Source organism: Apaloderma vittatum, unplaced genomic scaffold (assembly GCF_000703405.1).
Source record: "Apaloderma vittatum isolate BGI_N311 unplaced genomic scaffold, ASM70340v1 Scaffold46031, whole genome shotgun sequence".
NCBI lineage: Eukaryota > Metazoa > Chordata > Aves > Trogoniformes > Trogonidae > Apaloderma > Apaloderma vittatum.
The window spans coordinates 1-16937 of record NW_009698217.1 but is presented as its reverse complement, the minus strand read 5'-3'; the positions used below and the strand labels follow the sequence as shown (position 1 = coordinate 16937).

Sequence of the window (16937 nt, the reverse complement as noted above, 5' to 3'; positions counted from 1 at the left end):
TTAGACTGTTAAAAGCACAGCCTGCTCATACAGCTGCTGATCCGTCATTTACCACAACCAGGTGGTCCCAGAAGAATGTACTGGTGTACATAAACAGGCCTCTGAAAATACTTAACAGAGAGAATAGAAAATATTTTTATTGTTCTACAGAGTAAAGCCATCAGACCAACCCCATCCTTCTCTGAAGAAGCACACTTTGCTCTTGACTGTTCAGGGCTTGGTAACTGGCAAGCTCCAAGGTAAAGGTTGCTGAGCCTGACGTCAGGGAACGCAAAACTGTTGAGTAGCCCTGGACGGAACAGAGAACAAACGTCACTCAATGTCCTATAAAGGGAAGATAACCTACACAGAAAACTTAGGTCACAGAGAGAGAGTCAGAATTACATTGCAAAATACTATTAAGTTAGTTTTTTAGTATTACTGTACTAAAACCACAATACATGTATGAGTCAACCTAATTAAACATATTTTCTGTAAAACCTGTTATAGTAGTATTTACTATTTCTCTGATTTGCAGTTCAAAACATGCTGGTTTAACAATCTGAATTGGGCACTAGATTTGTGTGCATTTGCTTCAGACCTTCAATAAGTAAAATGCAGTTAAAAACATCCACTCCAAACTTACATATCTGTGGTAGTAGAAGAAGTGAACTGAAGCCTAATTATTTTTAAACATGTAAAAATATACCACATTATTGTTTTAATAATATAATCACGTACCCTTGTTTCTGCTAATGGAACAGCAGCAACCACAACTCTGTTATCTTGACGACTCTGGATTTCCTTAATACTACCTCTCCGCTGTGCAAGGTCAGCAAGTGCTGCACTGAGATGATCTTCACTTACTGTTATTTCTAGGTTCATCAGGGGCTCCAGTATTTGTATACCAGCTTTTTTCAAAGCCTAAATGGAAGAGAGGGACAGCTGACTCCTTTTTAAACTTTTTTTTTTTAAAGAAAGCCGACATAGTAAGTCCTTTTATGACTCAAGCTAATGCTGCCTCTAAATTCTCTGCTTCCAAAAGCTATAAGCTATAAAGTCCCCAGCAAGGTCATTATGCTATCAGAGGAGAATTACAGATAATGATAGACACAGATCTTCCCAGCAGTACATCATGCTTCTGTGTTCTAGGGCAGCTCACAGTTTCACTGCACCTTTTGCATGCAACGGGAGACACAGGCTGATACCATCGTGTGGGAGGTGTCAGGATACACCGTCAGTGATTGCACTGTCACATCTACATCCTGAACTGGGAATCCAAGCAAGGGTCCTAGGGACAGAAAAAACAAAACAAAAGAAAAAAGAGAAAACGAAAGAAGCACATTTGTTTATTAAAATACTAAGATGCATGCAAAAAAGAAGTTTTAATTCAGAGCTGCTCACTCTCCTCTTTGCCCTGTCCTTCTCCCTAAGGGAATGACTATTGGTCTTGTTCCTCATTTTGTGGTTTTGTCATTACCTAGCTTTGCCACAATAAACAAAGAAATGCAGACTCATACTTTCTTACTGTCATTTACCAAATGCACAGATAATTTTCACAACCAGAAGTTCTTAGTCGGTCATTCATACAACCATTCCCAAAAACAAAGTTATTTTTTAACACAAGTTATTTTTTTTTTTGAAAAAAGCAGTGAGAGCTTTTTGCTTCTTCTAGTGAAGACATAATATTTTCTGTATTTTCCTTTTCAACACAATGTGATCACAGTAAAGCCTGATGCTAACCCACTACCAAAACTGCAAGGTTAACTCAATTCCATGAGGGATGAACCACATTTAGTGTCTGACGTAGGTTCTCTCTCTCCAACCCAGGACTCTCAACCAGACTAAAACCTGTCTTAGACTGTATGGGAGGCCTGAACCACATCTAAGAAAATACACAAAGCTTTTTTCCTATAGACAACATGGCCAGATCTATCTACTTATTTTTAAAGCACTTAATGGCATGAATTACAGGCTGCAGAGAGCACAGTTCTGAAGCACCTTCAAGGAGCACAAAGAAAGCACACCATCAGGACTCATTCCACAGCCAGAGATAAGAGACCGTTTCCAACTTAACAAAGCAACATAGTAAAAAACACCCCATGCTGCTATCTTCAGAGTAATTTTCATTTATCAATCCACTGCATGTTAATTTTACTGTAAGGGAGAGCTCTTCCACCACAAGTTATTAAATACATACTATTTTTAATAAAATATAAAGCATGCTTGGCAATTAGCTAAAATTTTTTATTGTTTACATAAATGGATTTAACAAATTTGAAAATAAAAAAAACATCAAACATCCGTATCTCTAATAGAAGTGTGATAGGTACATGTTGGCCTCCAAAACTATTTCTGTCACATCACTGTGATTTACATAGTGATATTAAGTAAATGCCTTATCTTACATCATATTAAATAGCAAACAAAAGAACCCCAAGCTCAGTGAGTGACTGAGAAGAAATCAATCATAAAACCCAAAGGTATGCTGACTTCAATTGCTGGTATAAGGAAAAGAGTGTTTTGCAACTTTTGTAGTTACGGAAATTTCAGAATTTTCCCTTGCATCTAATGTTAGTATGTACTGTCTTTTAGTTTTCAACCTAACAAGAAATTTTTACTCCTAGAAACATACTAAATTGCTTCTTACAGATATGTTAGGCCAGTCTAGCTGTCAAAGCACTTAGTTTACCTTGAACACATGAATTCGCAATTCCATTTTCTATGGCACCTTGGAGTTCTTTGGGCAGCACCTCAATGACACGCTCGGCATACTCAATGACAGGTTTTGTTGTTGCTCTCTCCCCTAACCTGGGCCTCACCTCCAACTCTGTGGTTACAAAGTGTCGTTTATCTCCTACTGTTTTGTCCAATACATCTGCAGGGAAAAAAACCCAACAAAACAAAACAACCATTTGAAAAAAAGACAACTAGTATGTACAATTCATCTGCAAGTTACTCATAAGATTATTGACAGTAAATCAAGCTACAAAACCAGAAACAAGATGTCCCTTCCATTCACTCATTTTACCTGTAGCTTGGGCAGCATTTAGGACGGTTTCTCTGTATGCTATCTGAAGAGGTCCCAAGTAAGTCTCAATTCCATATTCACGTTTGATTCGGTCATGAATGATCTCTATGTGTAGTTCTCCCATGCCACAAAGAATGGTCTAGCGAGAAAAGAGTTAAGAGAGAAAAGGAAAACCAGGCAAAACTCCATTTTAATACAAACTGTTTAAGCAAGGACTTGCATGCTCTTAATAGTCTCCTGGAAATATTTCGAATTCTTAAGAGCCTAGAGAGAAAACAGAAGTGCTTTTGGTCATATGACATGAACGCCCTATAAGTGAGAGTTATTACCACTACTGTGACCACTAAAAAAAGTCATCCTTCCATTACCTTAAACAAATTAAAACTTTTTAAAATAGAACTGTCAATACATGCAGAGCACAGGGTGACTTCCTCTACTCTGTAAAGCACAAGTATGCAAGGCTCCATTTTATTTTGATGCACAGAATTTTGTACATACACAACAAAAACACCTACAGAGTCCTTTTTATTCAAGAAAATCCCAGTACATGAATAAACTAACTGAAGGGTGGTCTTGACAGTTCTAAAATAAACCTTTGTTATAAGGTGAACAATAGAAGATTCATCTTACTTGTCCTGTGTCAGGATCTAGCTTCACTTTTAAACTTGGATCTTCACGCTGAAGGCAGCTCAATGCGTTATCCAAGTCTGGACATAAATATCAAACATTGAAGAGAGACTTCAGTAATTTGAGGATGACAATGAATATCTAAGCATCACTTTCCTCATAAGGTCAAAACAAATCCTCAAAAGGAATCAGAAAGGACCCAAGAGAAGCATAGATTTTGACAAAGTCAAATCAAATTACAAGCAACTTATAACTTCTGATTCTCTGCCACAAATTAACTGCACACTACAGAGTGCTTATTTAATTATTAAAGATATAATTTTCAGAGTGATATTTTGTACTTGTATAAAGACAGAATGGAACCTGTAAATGCTTCATCAAGTCAGTAAAATGACTGCTCCCTTTTTGTAGATAAGAATAGTCCACTAACTATTTGCCTAAATATTTCAAGATGAGTTCAACATGAAAAGGTTCAAATGCAAATTATACTTTTCTGATTCGCCATTAGTGTAACTGCTGAGGAAAGCAGCTACAGAATGATAAACTCAAGAGCTGAGACTGCATTCATCTACCTTATATAGTCTTTGGAAAAAAAAAACAACCCAAGAACGAAACCCAAACAACTCATAAACAAACACCCCCCACAAAAAAACCCCCACAATCCAAAAGGTCCAACCTCCCAAAACCAGAAACAAGTTACAACCCAGTGGCTCAGCCTGCAGACACATTGCTTCAAATCTGCATTCTGCCATTCCATCATACTACACTGGTACTTATTCTCCTCTTCACCCCCAACTAAGCTCAGCTTTGTTGAAATGAGGACAGAGACTTTAAAGAATGTATTCCCCAAAAAAGGAAAATAACCAAGTCGCGCAGTACAGATTCTTGGGAAAGGCAGTTTACAGTGCAGGGGTGAAAACTAACTAGACACACACTTGGTGAGGAGTTCACACCGTAAAGTAAAACTTCAAAAGCTGACTGGAAAAACAACCCCATGATTCTAAGTTATTTGTGCTCAGGACACTACGTACTGCACACCAGTGTGACTGGAGCAAAACTAAGCATGGCAGAAAGAAATGAAAATGCCTCCGCCTCTTCTTTCATAATTAAGAACTACTACTTTCTAGACATAAAAACTACATTACTGGTATGCTTGATGCAGTAATAGCAAAGGAGACTGACAATCACAATGTAAAATATGTAATTTGTACAAAAGATCAAAAAAGGCCTTATTAGATCACTGACGGCTAAATTTGTGCAACTCACTCCAGTCAACCAGGTGTGCACGGACTGGGGACAAGCACCGTCCTTAGACAGGAGAACCTAGTTACATGTGAATCTTTCATTTGTGCGTATCTTACTTTCCTGTAAGTAGCTGTGTTGTACCTGGTTGTTTGGCCATCGAAGGAGGTTCAATTGTACAGAAGAAGACAGGGTCAGGGATCTCAACGCCTGCCAGCAGGAGGCTCTCTACATCACTGGCAGACTTCTCTCCCCCAGCATCCCTTCCAGCTCGGCGTGCTGCAGCTACTGCTGAAGCCTTTGATGACACAATGGTATCTCCAGTGGCACTCTACAGATCAACACGCAGTGACCCATAAGACACAGGAGAAGGAAAAAAGAATATGAAAAAAAACCCCACGAAAATAAAATAAGTAAAACCCCACATCGACAGCCCTGACCATTTCTCTTCTTCAAACCCACTTATGCTAAACTCCACTTACTTGCTTATTTATAAACAATTACTTTAACTCCTCTCTCCAAATAACTCAAATCTGGAAGAGGAAAAACTGTGCTCAAATTTAAGCAAGCACTTCTTTGTCCAGTTCACTGCATTTTAAATCTTATCAGTCAAGATATAAACCCACAAATAACAGTATTGATAAATGAGTATTTGCTTATGCATGCCAAAATTGGTTACATTTTAGAAAATCTGTGCAAATGGGGCCTATGAAGCCTGTTCCATCAATAAAATATTGAATTAGTAAACTACTAGAGTCAAGCATGAAAGAAACTTAAACTGTTGCTTTTGGGTAAGTTATTTGCAACATCACTCTTCTTCCCCACAGGAGGTCTCTCCATTACATTACATTGTACTTTAAGAGTAACAATGTAAATCAAGCTCAGAACCCTACTAAAATACACCTCCAGTTTTCAGTTCTCTCCACGTCAACAGCACTGCATCTGCCAGGGTAATTACTGGCATTTGTACTTTGTCATATTTCATTTTAGGAGGAAGTACATGTACTTCAAATAAAGGAAGTTTACATATATCACCATAATCAGGAACAGGTCTGAGATACAATACCATAGAAATAGAAAGTACATTAGTGAAGCAAGCCCCCTCATAGAATGAGTATTTTCCTGCACCTGCTTTAACCCAACAGTAAGGGCAATGTTGCCAGGCATCAGCGATGGTATTTCAATTTGCTGATCTGCAAAAGGCAGGAGTAACCGGCTCATTCTCTCCCTGAAAATGAAATTCTCATGTTACTCAGAGCTTTTCAGACATGCCGATGCTACACTAAACCACTCCTCTATCTTACTCACGTGCAACTTTTGTTAATATTATATACAGCTGACTGAGGTTTCAGTGAACCTGAGTAAACACGAACGAACACTAGGGGTCCACGACATTTATCATGGAGAACTTTAAATGCTAGGGCACACAGGTCATCCTTGTACCATTGTCTGCAAAACAAAAAGCACAACAAAAGGCATATTTACTGCAAACTCACTTTGATCTAAATTTTTACTCATTTAAGTAACAACATGTTTCCTCCTGTAATATTAATAGAGGTAGATTTTTTAAAATCATAATAACTGGTAATTCCAGTAGGATATATAAGATATCATGTGTCTCGGCCAATATAAAAGATGGTCTCTAGACCACAATTTCGTAAAATGGTAATACCCTAAGATTAAAAACAGGATTTAGAACTTTAAAGTGCAAGTTTGACATCTGGAGATAAATGCATTCCAGTGCCACTGACCAAAGGAGGTTCAGTACCCAAGTGCATTTGTATGTCTGCACATCTTTACTGTTACTTAATACCTAAAACTGGCAGTAAACATTTTTAAAGAGACATATCCTTCACTAATACTTTTCATTTTCTCCTTTTATGCTTTCCTACTTCCCCCCCCGCCCTTTTTCCTGGCCCTCCTTTCCCCCCTGTACTTACAGAAACTCATATGAACGCTCATTGGGTGCAGGCAAGTACATGGTAATAGCATCCAGTAACGGCTGCACTCCCTTGTTCCTCAGTGCGCTGCCACACAGCACAGGTACTGCTTTCTGAGCTAGCGTGATTCTGCGGATAGCAGAGCGTAACTGCAAAAAGCAATTATTTTCTCTTAATATGTGAAGCATATTAAGGACTAACAGTCCTTTTAATTTAGAATGTTGTACCTCACCACTTTCAAAATCGAGTGTATGAAGATCCAATGAATTCATAGTGGTTGAGATTCTACTTTTGTTAGTTAAGAATCAGTAGCTCGGGCACAAACTGCACTGACTCTGTCTGGAAGTCTTGTTCACCCTTCCCTAAATTCTTCCGCAGCAGCCTAACTCTCAAAAAACCTAAAAACCTTCCTGAACAAATAGACTCTACCTTTCAAAATTGTGCCTGGCATGTTAGAGAATCATAGTTAGTGCATTAACATATAAAATTCATATTAAGCTTCAATATACTTTGTCCTAAATACACAGTACTGTAAGTTCACTACAAAAGTCAATGTGAATTTTTTTTGTTGATTAAAAAATGCATATCTGCAAAATCATAATCTACATGTGCCAAAGGGAAAAAAAAAAACAGCCCTTCAGTGTAACAGCTACTAAAAACTTGTTTATAAATAATGAAATGTAAAATTTACCTTGTCAGGTGGTATTAAGTCAAAATTTTCACTGTATTTTCCTAGAACCAGTTCAGCAAATTCATCATCCAGATCAGCAACCTTCAACAGAACAGTTCTTTATTATTTGGCATATAGCAGTTTCACAGACAAGTCATAAATCTTACGTATGTAGTATATATAACTAAACAGAGCAGGAACAAAGCCTTTAAAGACATCAGAGATCATAAATTCAAACCACAAAAAAATACAGAAATCAAGATTTCAAGAAAGGATAGGGAAAAAATAAACAAATCAATTTATAGTGCTGTCCGTCAAAAAAACAGCAGGAGAGAGAACGCCTGAAACTGAAAATGCTGCCTTACAGTGACAGCCATTAGGGGTGCAATGGAGTGTATTTCAGATCTGCAAACAAGGCGAAGTCTTAAGAAAGTAGCCACTAACCTTTGTAAGGCTACAGACACAGAGCTGGAAGAAAACAGACAAGCCTTCAGGGCATTTTGACCTTATTCGTGGCCAAAGCCTTGTAGGCCCAAGAGGCTCATCTGTGTTTTCAAACTGTACCACTCAGCTTGACAAATACACCAGCTACTCTTAAAACACCCTCGCACCATCACTCAGGACATCCAAGGTGCAGGAAAGCACTTTCTCCCCTCTAGTGGCTGAGAGAGCAATTGACCAAACACCAAAATGAATCACTGATAAGCAACTGGAAGCCTAATCTAGCTAACAGTCAAAACATGAGAGATAAAGGAAATTTTCATTTAATTAAGTGAAAGTAAAGTGTGCAAGCCAGCTGCTATTCAAACTACTATATTTTACAGGACTTCCGATAAAGAGTGTTAGTAATGTGGTAAACATATAAAAAAATATTTTATAAATACAAGGTTATCTCAAATATGATACTACTGGTCCACTGCTTCCTGCTTCAGGAAGGGCCTAGAAACCAAAGGAATAAAAATCAAACCAAAAAACTCAACACTATTCTTAAAAGCTTTATATTTGACAATGTATTTCTTAAGATAAGAGGCTGAGTAATAACACCCCCATTTAAAACCTGGAAATTTTGAAAACCAGATTGTGTGCATGTGCTTTACTGAACTCGGAGCAATATAAAATGGATGTCTCTGATCCTTATGTTTCAAATGAAACTGAAAACCTAGCACCACCTCTTTATGCATCTGCACGGGCTTATTCAAAGTTCTATCGAGGGCAGCCCTTTCCATCAAAATCAATCAATATCTGAGACAAATACAGTTGTTAAACTCCTGCATTCTTGCTTATAGAACTATGCACGCAAACGCAATCACTACTACACTTTAAAGCTATAAATAAGTAAATCAAATGCAATTAAAAAAAAAAAAACAAACACCAAAACTTTTTACTTGGAGAAAAGACTTGTTTACAGTCTCTTAAGTACAACCCACTCTTCCAATACCACTACATAAATTTCACAAAATAATGTAGGACATTAAAATGCCAGTTGAGGGGAGAAGAAAAACACTGGACAAACTATTTCAAATGTTCTGCACCGCTGAACAGCCGAATTATTCTTTTACTTCCACTAATTCTTCCATTCTCCACTCCTTCTAAACTGACTACTGGGCAAAACCTGGTATCAAGTAGATGAAGTTCCTACCATCTTCCTTAGCTTCACAGTACGTCAATCCATGTTAAAGACATATTTATACTGTCCTTATCTTTCCCAGGCACCTCCTGGATGGATCTGGAACAGGCTTTATGCTGGCATTCAGCTGCCTCTAACACTGTACTTAGTGCCATTTTGATCAGCCTGCAACATCCCGTCTACCTTCTGCCTGCCACTCCAGAAGGTCATGGATGCCCCACAGGTTCCGAGTCACATCTGCCAGGCCTTGTGTGAGTGTCCCAAGTACCTTTTGCCAACTAAGACAATACAAACACCATTAAGAGTCAACTGAATGTTAAACTTGGGGTCTGCTTTTATCAGCTCCCTATTTATAAAAGCAGGGAATATTTTCCATTTTATACACCTAACATATAGCCACAGAGTCCAACTCTCTACATTCAGCATGTTCGGCCACCCTATGTTAGCATTCCCAACATGCATTAGGTGCCTTTCACAGATGGAAAGGAAGTGAAGAAGAAGTGAAGAAAAAGTGAAGTTAGTTCAGTAAGGACCAATGCAGAACCTTGCAGCAGGGACTGAGTAAATCCATGTGCTGACACAGAGAGGGGATCAACTAGCTAGGAGCAGCTCTGCACAAGTCAACCCACTGGACAAGTGAGCAGAAGCCAGCAGTGTCCCCTTCCAGTGACAAAGGTTAACTGCGAACCGGGCTGAATCATCAGAGGCACAGCCAGGGATCAGGGCAAGTGGGTAGTACCATCTGCCCTGCCCTTGTGAAGCTGCATCTAAAACACTGCCTGCTTTGGGGTTCCCCATCACAAAAGAGACCATCCAACTGTAGGAAGTTCAGTGGACACTGCCACAGGCTGCAAGATGGTCAAATCCCATCAGACAAACAGAAACATTTCAGTATGAGCACGATCAAGCACTGGTACAGACTCCCGAACAGATTGTAATCTCCATCCTTAAGAGATTTGAAAACTCAACAAGGCCCCAGCAACCTGATCTAACGCTGAAGTTAATCCTGCTTTGAGTGGGTCACCGCACCAGGCACCTCCAGAAGTTCCTTCTGGCCTATTTTTCCTACTGTTGAAAGTAGCAGTTTCAAATATATTATGTATTTACTTTAGAACTTTACTTGTTCTATTAAGGTATTTCTGGCATCCTGGACTTCTTGGAACAGGCTGGGATCATCAGCCTCCAGCAGCGGCTTTTGCTCAAAATTTTTTCCATCATCCAAACCAGAAGTAGGTTTCCAAATTATTTGCTCCTTAGTCACAACATCAACCAATCCTCTGAAGGTCTTGGCTTCCCCAATGGGCAACTGCAAGCAGAGTGGAGATTTTAGGCAGTTGCAAAAAATTAACATGGGAGTTCCATTTGAAAGAAATCAAGCAAACATTTAATTTCTAAACTTGCCTGTAAAAGCAAAGGTTTTGTCTTCAACTTTTGTTGGATACTCTCAACCGCATATGTAAAACTATATTAAAACAACAGATAGTAAGTTACACGAAAATTAATGACACAGTAGAATAGGTTTACCATTCCTTATTTATTGCAATTATTACTCCTACAATTACACAAAAATACACATGTCCATAATAAAGGATATATACAGAAAGCATTAACATAATTGTCTTGCTCTATGCTTAACAGAAAAACTTAAACTTCATTAGATACGTTTTCTTACAAGGTTTACAGTACTGATTAAAATAACTAAGTACCTTGCCTTGATTTTGTCCATCTTGTTCAAAAAGCAAATTCGTGGTATCTGATGCTTGTCTGCTTGTCTCCACACTGTCAGAGTTTGGGCCTAAAGCAAAAGACGAAACAGAAACATTAGTGCTGACAGCTGAACTATACACTCCGCAATACCGCTGAGGGACCCAGCTCAGAGCACGGACGGAAACTGTGCCGAGTGTGTTGTGACAATCCAGTGTCCAGTAGCAAAGGTGACCTCCACAAGCAGCTCCGCCTCATCTCTTCTCTGTGCTGCCATCATTCACCATCCTTCACTAAGGGCAACAGGCATACAGGCAAGGGAACAGGGAGAGAAGCCAATTATTACAGGAGATGGAGTTGAAAAAAACAACCAGTAATAAAGAGACTTCCGATTTTATTGCCAAGTTACTTAAGCACGCACAGGCAAACACTTCTGTGTGTACACATACAACATCAAAAACCAGTGTGGTTTTCCTAGTAATTGTGTACTGCTGAGCCGTTTATGGCACACAATTTTATTTAGAAGTTAAAATAGGTATATGTGAAAACCAATTCAGAGTTTGAAATAGTTTCTTAACAATACATGGAAATAATGCAAGAATTTTCTACACAGTTTTAGGAAAAAAAACACCACATAAGCAGACTTAATTCTTTTGTTGTTTGGGGTGGGAGCTGTTGCTTAGTTCAGGTTACTCAGTTCAGCTTTCCAATAGCAAGTTAAATAATGTGACTCACATTGATCAAGAGTTCTCTCATCCCTCTCCTAGGAAAAAGGCATGTCCCACAGAACATAGTGATTTCAAAACACGTAACTTTTCTACATGACTGAACTACTCAAACACCTCATGCTATAAAGTCAAATTCCAGCCTGGTTCCACATTTTCTGGACTATGCCCTAAAAGGCATGTTAATAGTCTGATTTAAGTCATTAGGAAAAAAGGAACTAGAAAATCTACCAGTTATTTTTACCTCAACACCAGCTGAAGCATCAAACACCGCTACTGCTCCATCCAGGACTCTCAAGCAACGCTCAACTTCCACGGTAAAGTCCACATGACCTAAAATACAATCTTCCTTTTATGCAATCCTAACTCAAATAGGCAATGTAAACAGATCAATTTTTTTAATTTTTTTTTAAAAAATCATGTCAAAACAACCCTGTCTTCACTTGCAGAGAAATATACCCATGAGTCCTTGAAACACACAAGACTGTTACATTACAGAACTGAGAGTAATTTAGTGCTGAAATGTGTGAGTTCACTTCAAACAAGCTAGATTAGGCACCAGTAAACAATAACTAGCCAATGGTGAACACCAGTGTACAAGCCTTTTACTGCTGCAATTAAACATGGCACTGTAATTAAACCAAGACTTACACTCCAGGACACCCCACCTTGTTTACTCTCCCCTAATAATGTGAGTACTACTAAAACAAAGTACCTGGGGTGTCAATCAGATTGATTCTGTAGTCCTTCCAGTCAAACGTGACAGCAGCAGACTGAATGGTAATACCACGTTCCCGCTCCTGCACCATAAAATCCGTCACCGTGTCCCCATCATCAACATCTGTGAACAGGAAGCAGGATTACAGTAAGACAGGTAAATAATTCAAAAGCTGAAATTGTCTTGAATACAGATGCCAAGCAGTATTTGGAAATACTGCCCCTTTTATACATGTATAAGCTATGAACACTAGCCTTCCTCAGAAAATGGTAGTATCAGTTAATTTACCCATAATCCTTCTCCAAGGTACAAATGTTCCGTAAGTCAAAGACAAACAAGCAGGCCATCAAGCTCAACTGCTTCACAAGCCTGACATCTCCTACCGTTCTCATACACGCTACAGAACCAGAAACTACCAATTTAAAAGGCAGCACAAATAGAGGCTGCTGTAACCCTTTCCATCTTGAAGAATCCTGTGAAAGTTGTTGAAGCAAGGAATTCTTCCTGTGCTTTGGCTTTCAAAAGAAATGTTCTTTGTTCATCTGGTTTCTTTACAGGTAAAAAGACAAACAAAGTAAAACAAGGTGAACCTGTAATTAAATGTTAAACAAATCAATGCACTAAAAGAAAAATAAGGAACCTATGACCTGTCAAAGTACAATTGCTTTAGGACATAATGGAATTGCATTGAAGTCTCATGATATTGCAGCACAACTTTGGAATAACTGGTTTCTATGCTAAGTGTTCCAACAGCGACCTCTAGCCGCACCGCACGTTGTTGAATACTATTATTCTCAAACCTACTGAAACACAAAAAGTATTTCTAACCTCCAAGTGTTCTTATGTATCCAGAATAATAGAGCATCCTCTCAGTTGTCGTAGTTTTCCCTGCATCAATGTGGGCCATAATGCCAATGTTTCGGATTCTGCATAAAGCAAAAACATCGCTTTTACTGCAGTAATTATTTTAGTCAGTGATACTGTGATTTGTATAAACAATTAACATTCACCAAGAATAGCATACCAGACGAGTAACATTTTTTCCTCCCCTGCATATCTGATACATTGTACACTCTGATACTGCAGTAAGCTAGTACTGGAATGGTGGACTTTCTTCAGATCAGTAGTGCCCAAGAGTTTTGGAACAAGTTTCCACGCTTCGCTTTAGAGCAAGACCACTTCTTGGCCTCATCCTCTCCCACCTGCCCTCCCCACAGACAGGAGCAGCCCCTCCACCCTCCTGTCTGTCCCAATCCCTAACCCCTACTGCTTGAAACAATTCAATGTGTAAGAACCCAGTTTTGGTTCTGATGGTGTAAACAAGAGACAGTCCAAGACCACCCTGACACCAACAATCTGTTTCTATATTGAAATATCAGAAAGTTAACAGTCAGGAAGAGCTAACTTTAATTCAGAACACTTACATGAACTATGCATGTGACGGGCATCGCAACAACCCATGACTTTTTATCACACCAACTGCTCTCACTTGCAGTTGCATCCAAAAAATAAGCTAGCACGACATACCTGGATATATGAGGATTAATGACAGAGCGCAGAGACTTAACATCTCCTGGAGACAAACAAAACAAAACAGCACAACAATCTGTAAGATTGATCCCAATGTTGAAATGATAGGTTTTATCAAAATTAAATATGTTTATGAAAATTCCTAAAAAAAACCTTACTAAAAATATTTGCAGACACAGCTCATGACAACCCATAACTTGTACCACCTCAAATTTGTTCTTAATTTTCAGTAAACATCTCTCTTTCTTAAAAAGAAGAGAAACTCTTTAAAACACCCAAAATTTGGAAACAGTAAAATCTTATTCTGCAGAAGCAATAACGCAACATGCCACAGTTCAAGACAACTGTAATGCTGACATTCATCTGAAGTGGCTATTACATAACAAACTTCAAAAGTCATTTCTCCTTTAAACACTGAAGGTACACAGCACAATTCTCAGGCAGAAAATGAAAAGTGACCTACGTTAAGAAAACATGGGACTGAGGAGTTTCAACTATGGGTTTTCTTGAAAAGTATTTCCTCTCTCACACCCTATTTAGTTGGAAAATAAACTGCCAAGCTAAATTTTTATGAAATAATCAGTTACTCAAGCCACTTGAGTTTCAGAAACTCACTTTCCTAGTACTTTAGCTTATCCTTGATAGGTCAAACAGAATCTAACAATTAAACTTAACTTAAACCTACACTAACATTTAACAACTTAAACTGACATTCCTTTGACACCTATAGATCATGCCTCTTACCAGCAGGACAGTAAAGAGGCACCTTATTAGCAAACATCTCAAGAAGGAGAAAGACTGGTCTTTGGAGAAGCAAGGTAGCAGGCTGGAAATTCACCACCACCCTCAAAATAAAAACTCCAACTAACACTGCCATCTTCCCTCTCCTTTGTGAGATAACACACAAAGTAACACATCAGTATGTTTGATGTTTCTTGCTTGTCAAAGTCATGATACCTGCTTCTGTATGGAATAAATTTCTGCCTCCACGCGACACACCGAGGCATTTGGCACAGCAGAACTGGAGATAAAGACGGCATACAGCAAGAACATAGTTTCATAGACAACTATGCAGAAACAGTAATATGTAGCAACAAGAGATTCTGTTTATATTAGCAGCTTAGAGTAAGACTTCTTGTCAGGTACATGGCTGCAGGTTGACCTCTGCTACGATACACAGTGCTGAATCCATTAATGCTTTTTTTTAATTTTAAAAGAAGTTGGCTACTCACTAGTTGCCAATATTTGTCTTCCTATCTCTGTCTCAGTGCAGGAAAAAGGACAAAAAATAGTGTCCCTGATTCCTATCTTACACCAATAAATTCCCACTAAATCTCAGCACAGCTACTCGAAAACCAGCAAAAATTAATTTTAATTGAAATTTTGTTTTCCAGCTATCTTTCTCTTTTTACTCTCTTTTCTCCTGAGTATGCAAGGAAAACACAATAATGATAACTTAAAACTCCTATTTCATCAGATTCCCATCCTCTTCCTCTTATCCAACATGCTGGTTATGACCAGTTACATGATAACCCATTAACACTTCAGGCAACTGGACAAGGGTTCCACAACGGTTCACAAGTGAACTCATTTATTTCAGATCTGTATCTTTTCTTATTTTCTAAAGGCTTTATACCATATGTCTGCTGAGAAAAGCCTGCAATACAAACCACTTTTTTTCTGTTCCTGAACCTTTAAACAGGTTTGTCTGTGCATTATAGACCAAATTCTACAAACATTGACCAAAAGAACACAATAAAACACAATTTACGAGGTATTCTTGCTCATTTGTAGAGTCATCCTTACTATTAAGAAGAAAAAAAACCCAAACAACTTGAACTTATACCTGGTAGAGAACTGTAGCTCCTTCGACTGCAGTTTTGCTCCGTCAAACTTATGACTCTCATTTTTGTGTTCCTGAAATATACATGCTTACAAGAAAAAAAAAAAAACACACAACATACAGAATATTTATCATTATAAATAATTACTTTGCAGCTACGTTTTTGTCAACTGCAGAAAGCTAAACTAAAAAAACCCCAAACACTTAGAGGAACTTCTTATTTATATAAGCTCAAAATACCAGCTGTTTGCAAGCAGAGGCATGAAGATGGTAGCACTGAGGTGTAAACCAAGTCCAATCCTAATATTACATGGGAGTTCTGGTAAAAATCTCTGATAAGATCAAAACATGTTGACTGTAGCTATAATATTCTAAATATGTCTAATTATTTGTGTAAGTAACAAAAATTTAACAACGACAAGTGTTAAGTAATCAAAATCACTGATATCTAAAAAAATTTACAAATTCAACTTCCATGTTGTGACTTATGTGAAGTCCAATTTCAACACAAAACTAGGTGTTCTGTTTGCATACCTATTTTTAAATGAAAACCAACCAAACAAAATGCTTATTTGGAGTAACCCAAGTATTTCTTTTGCTGACAGAGGAAGTACAAAAATTTTGGAAAGAGCTTACCTTACTGCACAACGCATTCACCAAAAATTTCCTCATAATTCTCAACATTCTGATTCCCATCTCTAAAAGCTGCTCCCTGCCGAGACACAAAACATTAGTGACAGGAAACAAGTAACTGCATCATAAATCAATCCTGAAACTAAAGTGTTCTTCGAGTTAGATCGGTTTACTGCCTTTTACGGTTACTGCTTTGCAGGCTAAATGGTTGTCAGACCTGTAAAAATACTGCCATTAAGCCTTAAAAACCACAGCACAAACACCTACCTACAAACACTAAAATTCATTTCTCAGAGAGATTTGCCAACAGGAAAGCAGAAAAATTAACATCAAAGTCTAGGGGAGAGGGAGGAGATAAACATGCTCCAGGGTACAGATCACCTAGCGGTGAGGCATAAATAGTCCTTCTGATCTTGATGGAGAAAGGAGGGCAAGGAAAATTGTATATTTGGGACAGAATTAACACAAATTACTACATCTATGGGCTTTCAGGCCTCGCCAAAAGCAAACGTGCAGCGCGGAAGCTTCAGGCGCATTCCCAGCCGGCTGCTGGTTACTGAAGGAGACACCAAAACCCACTTCCAGCGACTTTACCCGCGATGCGGCAGCCTTTCACGACGAAGGAGCAGAAGCGGGTTTCACCTTCGCCTCGTCATCTCACCGGCCAC

General features: G+C 38.5%; 1 protein-coding gene across 1 annotated transcript; it reads right to left on the bottom strand.

Moving 5' to 3' along the window:
• Positions 1–160: 160 nt before the first annotated feature.
• Positions 161–16320, bottom strand: GFM2 (G elongation factor, mitochondrial 2). Its single transcript, XM_009877911.1, has 20 exons — positions 16273–16320; positions 15640–15724; positions 13791–13836; positions 13092–13189; positions 12261–12386; positions 11790–11878; positions 10823–10911; positions 10518–10578; positions 10237–10422; positions 7511–7591; positions 6820–6968; positions 6188–6328; positions 6008–6107; positions 5024–5210; positions 3641–3717; positions 3011–3149; positions 2672–2857; positions 1155–1270; positions 721–903; positions 161–289 (listed from the first exon to the last, which is right to left on the bottom strand). Exons 1-20 carry the CDS (start codon positions 16318–16320, stop codon positions 161–163), a joined length of 2316 nt encoding a protein of 771 aa, XP_009876213.1.
• Positions 16321–16937: the final 617 nt, after the last annotated feature.